This window comes from Pediculus humanus, genomic scaffold (assembly GCF_000006295.1).
Source record: "Pediculus humanus corporis 1103172107590 genomic scaffold, whole genome shotgun sequence".
In the NCBI taxonomy this organism is placed as follows: domain Eukaryota; kingdom Metazoa; phylum Arthropoda; class Insecta; order Psocodea; family Pediculidae; genus Pediculus; species Pediculus humanus.
This window is the reverse complement of record NW_002987204.1, coordinates 63,267-71,685: the sequence shown is the minus strand read 5'-3', so window position 1 is coordinate 71,685 and position 8,419 is coordinate 63,267. Positions and strand designations below refer to the sequence as shown.

At 24.4% G+C, this 8,419-nt stretch overlaps 4 protein-coding genes across 4 annotated transcripts; 2 read left to right on the top strand and 2 right to left on the bottom strand.

Moving 5' to 3' along the window:
* Nucleotides 1–1,010: 1,010 nt before the first annotated feature.
* Phum_PHUM226870 (Short/branched chain specific acyl-CoA dehydrogenase, putative) lies at nucleotides 1,011–2,873 on the top strand (the record flags this gene model as incomplete). The annotated part of the gene is made up of 7 exons (XM_002425852.1): nucleotides 1,011–1,086; nucleotides 1,344–1,444; nucleotides 1,522–1,728; nucleotides 1,819–2,115; nucleotides 2,190–2,372; nucleotides 2,448–2,583; nucleotides 2,692–2,873. 7 exons carry the CDS (start codon nucleotides 1,011–1,013, stop codon nucleotides 2,871–2,873), a joined length of 1,182 nt encoding a protein of 393 aa, XP_002425897.1.
* Nucleotides 2,874–3,569: 696 nt separating this feature from the next.
* On the top strand, nucleotides 3,570–4,450 carry Phum_PHUM226860 (uncharacterized protein; the record flags this gene model as incomplete). Its single annotated transcript, XM_002425851.1, has 2 exons — nucleotides 3,570–3,676; nucleotides 3,757–4,450. 2 exons carry the CDS (start codon nucleotides 3,570–3,572, stop codon nucleotides 4,448–4,450), a joined length of 801 nt encoding a protein of 266 aa, XP_002425896.1.
* Nucleotides 4,451–5,216: 766 nt separating this feature from the next.
* On the bottom strand, nucleotides 5,217–7,428 carry Phum_PHUM226850 (ribonuclease hi large subunit, putative; the record flags this gene model as incomplete). Its single annotated transcript, XM_002425850.1, has 5 exons — nucleotides 5,217–5,341; nucleotides 5,417–5,600; nucleotides 6,735–6,861; nucleotides 6,956–7,154; nucleotides 7,248–7,428. 5 exons carry the CDS (start codon nucleotides 7,426–7,428, stop codon nucleotides 5,217–5,219), a joined length of 816 nt encoding a protein of 271 aa, XP_002425895.1.
* Nucleotides 7,429–7,986: 558 nt separating this feature from the next.
* Phum_PHUM226840 (uncharacterized protein) lies at nucleotides 7,987–8,321 on the bottom strand (the record flags this gene model as incomplete). Its single annotated transcript, XM_002425849.1, has 3 exons — nucleotides 7,987–8,113; nucleotides 8,137–8,147; nucleotides 8,181–8,321. 3 exons carry the CDS (start codon nucleotides 8,319–8,321, stop codon nucleotides 7,987–7,989), a joined length of 279 nt encoding a protein of 92 aa, XP_002425894.1.
* Nucleotides 8,322–8,419: the final 98 nt, after the last annotated feature.

Sequence of the window (8,419 nt, the reverse complement as noted above, 5' to 3'; positions counted from 1 at the left end):
GTTAAAGAGAAATCTGTTGTACCTTTCACACTAATATCACTTAAATAAAGACTACTACTATACTTTCTAATTTGATTCAGATTAAGAAAGGTATTAGTTACACTATGTTATTATTAATAAACTTTACTACAATGAATTAAGTTAGCTTAAGACAAGGCTAAAATAACATACAATCACAAGTTAACACTTAACAATAAGGGTATAGAAATTACACCCTGAAAAAATCATGTATCAACCTATATTATTGTAAAAATATTTTAATTCTTATTTTGTTAAATAAGATAAAGATATAAATAGTCAAATCACTTATAATTAATCAAAGAAATATAAAAAAAAATAAAAATAAAAAAATTTTTTGGTTATGTGTTCAATTTCTTTGTTAGCCTAACGTTTTACAATTGAAATTTAAGTCTTAAAATGAGGTACTTATCCGTTTAACTTATATGTACTAAGGTGCCTTCTAAGGTTTTTTATTGCCCACGCTTCCTTTTGTCACATGGAATCGTTGAACAATTTGTAAATTTAAACTTGAGATAATATAGTTATTACTAAATAATTTAAAAAACTAATTATATCACTGTAAACTAGACTAAATTACAAAACTTTTGATATATAACTTATAAATAAACCCTAAAAAAAAACTATTAAAATTAATTAAAGAAAACGATATGACTAAAAGGTTTGTCAACCATGGAACACCAGCGCCTTATTCTTTTATTATTATTATTATTATTATTATTACTATTATTATTAAATCGACTGTTTTGAAAATATATGAGATTAATAAATTATTACCGAGTTTTGACGGTTTTTTTTTTTTGTTTACGATTTAAATTTTAAATAAAACCTGAAAAAAACAAACAAAAAATGAGTTTTTAATTTTTTATTTAAAAATTTTTTAATTTGAATGATAATATTAATAATAATAATAATAATTTTTTCAGGCGTGGAAAACGGCAAAGTATGTCAGCGGGATAAACAGTCAGATATGTAATCCAACCGTGAGATTTATGTCTTCGGAAATATCTGGACAACATTTGCCATTATTTTCCCTGACGGAAGATGAAATAGCTATGAAAGAAACAGGTTCGATATTATACCTACCTGATTTTATTTATTTCTTATATTGTTTGTGTAATGTAGAGTAATAAAGAAAAAATTTTTTTTGTAAATACTCTCTTAATAATTATGCTTATCAAAAAAATTCATTATGTTTGTGATAATTCGTTTTGTTTTCGAATTATTAATTAAAAAAGTTATTTTTTATTTAAATAATAAAGCAAATTTTTATTTAAGGTCACGACGATTAATTAATTTAAAAACTTTTTTTTTTTTTTTTCAAGTTAATAAATTGGCAGTTCAAGAAATTGGACCCTTTGTAAAAAAAATGGACGAAACATCTGACATGGAACCAGCCGTTGTTGATATGCTTTTTCAAAATGGCGTAAGTCTTATTAAAAATTATATTCAAGTTAATTTAACGAATTATTATAAAAAAATGATATATGTTTCATATTTCAGTTGATGGGAATTGAAATTGATGAAAAATATGGCGGAACCGGATGTAATTTCATGGTGACAATATTATCCGTTGAAGAACTTTCAAAAGTTGATGCTGCCGTATCGACGTTAGTTTGCGTTCACAACACATTAGTTTGTTCTTTAGTTATGAAAGTTGCAAACGAAGCTCAAAAAAGTCATTATTTGCCAATATTGGCACAACAAAAAGTAATTATTGAAAATTTATTGGTAAATAATGGTAAATGAAAAAAGAAAAAAAATTGAAGAAATGCGTGTGTGTGTGTGTATATTTAACAGGCTGGAAGTTTTTGTTTAACCGAACCCACGAGTGGAAGTGATGCATTTAGCTTAAAAACGATTGCTAAAAAAGACGGTGATGATTTTATAATAAATGGTTCGAAAATGTGGATATCGAATTCTGATATTGCCCAAGTTTTTTTGGTTTTTGCAAATGCCAATCCCGAAAGCAGTTATAAAGGTATAACAGCCTTTTTCGTCGATAGAGATACTCCGGGATTATCGGTTGCCAAAAAAGAAGACAAATTAGGAATAAGAGCTTCCGGTACCTGCATGGTTCATTTTGACAACGTCAGAGTAAGTCTCTTAATGATGACTCACAAAAAACAAAAGAAATGTAAATAAATTATTCTGAAAAAATTATTGTTTAGGTACCGAAAACAAACATTTTGGGTGAATACGGTCAAGGTTATAAATACGCTGCTGGATTTTTAAATGAAGGACGTATAGCAATCGGATCACAAATGTTGGGAGTGGCTCAAGGATGTTTCGATGCAACCATTCCTTATACATTAGATAGAAAACAATTTAGACAAAGTATTTATGACTTTCAGGTAAATTTTCAATCGAGTAATCGTGTAATTATCTTTGTAAAGCAATAAAAAATAAAAGTTTAAATTTTATTTTAGTCTATGCAACATCAAATAGCTGATATAGCGACAAAAATAGAAGCAGCAAGACTTTTAGTTTACAATGCAGCACGTTTAGTTGAAACTAAACAATCGTTTGTTAAAGAAGCATCCATGGCCAAATTATATGCAACTGGTACGTTGGAGGTTTTTTTTTTTTTGACAAAATGGCAATTATATATTTACTTTTTCATCGATTTGTTTCTCCAAATTATAAACTTATCAAAAACTTACTTTATTTTAGAAATCGCACACGACGTAACGCGAAAATGTATCGACTGGATGGGAGGGGTTGGATTTACTAAAGATTTTCCACAAGAGAAATTTTACAGAGATTGTAAAATTGGTACCATATACGAAGGTACAAGCAATATGCAACTGAGTACCATTGCAAAATATATAAAAAATCAGTATAAAAATGCTTAATTTTTCTCTCTCTTTTTTTTCTGTTTTTTTTTTTTTTTTTTTTTTTGTAAATTTTTTACTAGCATTTTATACTGTTAGAATTTTTTTTTGTAAAGTTTTATTTTAAAAAAATTTTATTGAAAATTTTAAATGCATGTTATTTTTATATACATTATTAAAAGGTATACATTTTTTAAATAAAATTTTTTTGCATTTATTTAGGTTTTGATTTTAAAATTTTGTGCGAGTTTTAAAAAAAATTTTAAATTGAAATATACATTTTAGAGATTAAAAAAATCAACAAGTAAGTATAATTTCATTAATTTGTCTTAATACATTTTCTGTTAATTTTTTTTTATTTTAAATATTAATTATATATTTTAAAATACTAATATTTTTTTTGATATTCATTATTTGTTTAAAAGTAATTATTTGCAACGAATTAATTTCAAAATTTTTTCGTGTCAATAGATGTCATAGAATAACAAAACAAACAACTTCGCACTTAGTAAATTTTATATCGTCTTAAACGTAAAGCTAGGATTTATTTCTTAGGAATATAATTTTTTTAGGTATTTTAGAAAAAAATTAACTTATTAACGATTAAGTGATTTTATTTAAAAACCTTTTTATATTATTACGATGAATTTAATGAATGTTTATATTTTATAAATTTTTTTGATCCGTATCACTTTACTACTTAGTAAGTAAAATAATATGCTCAATGATTTTAAATTGGTAAAAAGCAAAAAGAAAAAAAAACGTAAAAAATTTTCAGATTCGTCATCAGATTTATCGTTTTCATTAGAAAGTTATGAATTTAGGTTAGAATTAATAGCAGTCCTTTTTGTAATTATAAAATTAAATCGCAAAGCATAAAAAGCAGTTTATTTTTATTTTTTAGGAAAGTAGAAACGGCTGTAAAAGAATTTGAATTATCTCAATTTTGTCAAAGCATATTAAATGATATTAATGATTATTTAACATTTGTTAATAAAAATAGTATTGAAGAAATAATTTGTTATGGTCTTGGAAATTTTTCCGAGAGTAAAACTGCTTTGCATCAATTAGCAGCTTTGATAGTTTTACAAAATAAGTATAAACCTGAAGTAAAAATATATGATCCTGCGTTTAATGTAACAGAAATCAAAATATTAGAAAAACTAAATTTTGAATTATTATTAGAAAACGAAGAAGCTAAGAGAAAACTTTCTGAAAATTTAGTGAGTCTTGTTTTTTTCCCCCATTGTCCTAAACAATTAATTAATAATTTTTTGTGGGCTAATTGGAATAATAATTTAAAAAATTGCATCATTATTTCAAACAGTTTTTCAAAAATTTTACAAGATTGCACAGAAAAGACTATTAAAGCCTCAGCAAATTACATAAAGAAAATATTTCCTAAAGTAAAAGAAATAGAAATTGAAAACAGTTATTATTTTGATAATATTTTTAATGACATATCAATTCATTACATTAGTCAAATCGAACTTGATTGTGATTTTTTTTTGAATAGTTTAGAAACAGAACCAATTTATCACAGTGATATTGAATTTATAACTAAAAAGATTACAGAAACACAAATAAATAATGAATAATACCCTTTCTATTGTGAGAAATTTAATAAAAGAAATCAAAAATAGCAGTTCGTTAAGACAAAATGAAAAATCATTGCTGGCTAATTATATATTAATACAATGTCGTAAATATCAAGTCACAGATGAACAAGCATGTAAAGCTAGAGAAGAAATGAAATTTTTAGCAGAAACTTATTTATGTTATCTCAAAAGTCAAAGAATTTTTGAAGAAATACATAAAAAATATCAAGGAAGAGGAGAGAGAACTGTTGAAGAAACAGCTACAATGGTTGGATTTAAACTTCCTCATGATCCAGAATAATAATAAAAATTATTATTGTTAGTCAGTTTTTATTTAGTTTTAAATAGAGAATTTTTATTATCAAATAAAATAATTCAGTCTTAAAATTTATTTTGTTCAATTTCGATACACAACTAAATTTAATAAAAAAAAATTAAGTAGACTAATGAAGATAAATCGTTAAGAATATCGTTATCAATTGTCATTTTTATAATTAAAATTCAAAATAAGGAAAAATTAACAACAATTTTAGTTAAAATTAATAAGGCTTTGCAAATTTCGCTTTTTAAAATAATTACAAGTAGTTACATGTTTGTCTTTTTTTGGCACACTAGTAAAAAAACTTGAAATTTTCGATTGTTTAATTGTACTGGTTGTTTTGGTTGTATTGGTTTTAATAATTTCTTCGTTTTCCCTAAAAATTGTTAAAAATATTAATTTTATAAATTAAATCTGTGATTATTTCCACATAACTAACATTTTTAATTACCATTCTACTAAAGTTTCTTCCTCTAATAGCTTTGCAGATGTTGACCAACTAAATCGAACTAAATTTGGAAATCCAAAAACAGAATCTTTGCTTTCAAGTAAAAATTTTTTGGTTTTTGGATCTAAAAAAAAAAAAAACATAAATCAATTTTCTAATTGTATTTTTTCTTTAAAAATTTTTATATATTAATACCTACCCCCGGGGTATCCTGTTCCAAATTCTGCATCTATTGTTATTTTTTCTGGAAATTTCCATTGTTGAACAGCAGTGTCTCTAATTACTTTTGCACAAATACTTGCTGCACCAACTACTGGATACAGCAAATCGGCTTTAGATTTAACAGTGACTTTACTATTTGGAAATAACTTAGATAGTTTTTCCTACAACATAGTAAACCGATTCTATTTTCAGTTTTATTTTCATTTTTCAATTAATAACTCTCACTAATACTCTGTTGCTAATTAAATTTATTTATTTAAGTGTGTTTTATAAAAAAGTTTTCTTTACTTTGCATAATGATTATTATTTAAAATTAGTTATTATTATGATGACATGTACACAAAGGTAACAAAAAAAAGTTATAATTCCTGTAGAAGAATCAATCAAACATTTTAAGCATTTACTCCGAATTCATTTATAAAAAATTCAATTTCTCCATGAGGAATCGATGGTGAAAAAATTACTTCCAAAGTTCTAGATGTTAATTTTTTCTTTAATTGAATTCTTGTATTAATAAGATTTCCCCAAGCCAAACCAAGTGCAGGTACAAGTTCATTTATTTCAGGCGACTGAGAAACTTGGTTGACACAAATAACCAAAATATTGTAATCATTACAAAGTTTATAGAAAAATTTTGCTATAGATCTTAATTCATTGACTTTTTGCATTCCTTCACAGTCTAAAATATTTCCTCTAAAAAGTGATGTCAAGCTATCAATAATTAACAATTTAATATTTTTATTTTGCACTAATTGAATAATTTTACTGAATAAATTTTTAAATTGAAGGTGATCTGCGACATAAGTAACAAATATATTATCTGTAAAATTAATATTATTGATTTTATCAATTTTATGAGTGAAATTTTTAACTATTTGATTTAATCTTTTGGATTGAAATTTTTCTTCTGTGCAAATGTAAATTGCATTTCCATTTAAACCTCCCATATTCTCTGGAAATTGAACGGATAAACTTAATTGTAAACACAATTGTGTTTTTCCACATCCACTTTCACCACAAATTTCTGTGATTCCTTTTGCAATGATACCTCCACAAAGAATTTTATCCAAGTTAATATTACCTGTTGATAATTTCTTTGTCGGATTTACATCTGCTCCAGTTAAAAATTTTACATTTGAAAATGACATCTTAAATTTGAAATGTAGACAAAAATTTAAATCCCAATAATCTTTTGTCTTTTTATGGTATGTAACAAATACTAATTTTTATATAATTATGAATAAATCAATTTAAAAAATTTCATTATTAATGTCCAGTTTAAAAATTTAACTCACTTGATATTTGTCTGCAGGGCCAATAGTATCGACAAAAATATCCTTTAGTGTTATATTTTTTTCTAATAAACTTTCAATTAACTTTATTGTAGAATTTTGAGCAATTTCATTTAATGAATATTTTTTTCTAAAATATATTTGAAATACATAAGCATTAATATTGTATTTATATTGTTTCATATGTAACACCCAAAATCTTTATTTTAATATTGTTTCATTACCTTTGAAGCATTCTATTACTAATTAAATTCGGAGATAATAAGTCAACTGCCCATCCTAATTTATCATTGTTTTGATTAATTAAGTCAAAAATATCTTCTCTTTTTTTTTCTGTGAGTACTTTTGAATCAGTACATCCTATATCTTTTAAAATGTCAGCATCATTAATTGAACAAAAAAATACAGAATACACCATAGGCCCTTAAAAAAAAAATTAAAATTTCTTTTTAAACAACTATTTAAAAACAAATAATATTAAATTTTTATAATTCGTTATTTTTTTTATACAATTACCTAACACCGGACCACGACCCGCTTCATCAACTCCTAAAATACAAGGTTCTAAAAAACATTTTTCTGGTATATTAGAATTAAATAAATGATGCCCAAATTTGTCAAAATTTTCAGAAGTTAATATTTCAATAATTTCTTCTAAATTTGAAACTACATTCCACGATTTTTTTACCTCAGTCATTCTATTATCTTTGGTTAGATAAAATGGCGGGAAGTCGATCAAGTTACTTACACTAAACTTTACTCGCACAATTCGGATATTTCAAAGAGGGGAAAAAATTATTTTCACATAATGTTTTTTAAAAAAGTAAGTGTCTTATTTTCGTATTTTAATTCGTTCATAAACTAATAATAAAACTTTGAATAAAATTATTGTAAAAAAGGCATTACAAAAAAACTATAATAATCTTTAATAAAAAAATTTATTTCATAAACTTTGATTACAAATTTGATTTAGTTAATTTTAGTGTAAAACAATGTACTAATTTTGAACTTTCTATAATATTAAGAAAAACTTTAGTTTTTTTTCCTTTATTTAAAATAAATTATATAAGTTATTTTCAAAATCATGCTATAATATAATATGTATAATATACATATTACCTTTATTAATAATTTTTTTAAAAACTAGCAATGTCTGCTTTAATTTTGAATGCTACTATTCCACCAAAATAAAAAACCAAAAAAAATTTTGTTAACAGCATAATTGCTAAAATTTTTAAAAACTGTTCACTTGCTCCTAATTATTTTTTGCAGGCAAAACATTATTTAAAAGTCCGTTATTAGTATATAAAATGTGAAACGCTTGAATCATGTATGCCAAAAATGCCAAACCAGCAAGAATTGCTAGCGGTTCCCCAAAAGGCCTAAAATAGTAAAACCTTTTTACATATTTCTTATCTTAGTGTAAAAATTAAAAAATTTAAATTTTACTAACACATATGAAAAGCCCAGTCCACTGTAGAAACCTCTTTGAGTAATTAATTCTTTTCTTTCTTGAGATCCTTGAGAATTAAGTGATAGGCACTCAATTGTGCTAAATGAAACCCATAATATTATGTGTAAAATACCCATGGTTTAAAAAAAAAAGAATTTTCTTCACATAAAAATATTAATCACATAACAACCAATAACAGGAACTAATAAAATTTTTAAAAAAATATTAAACTGAT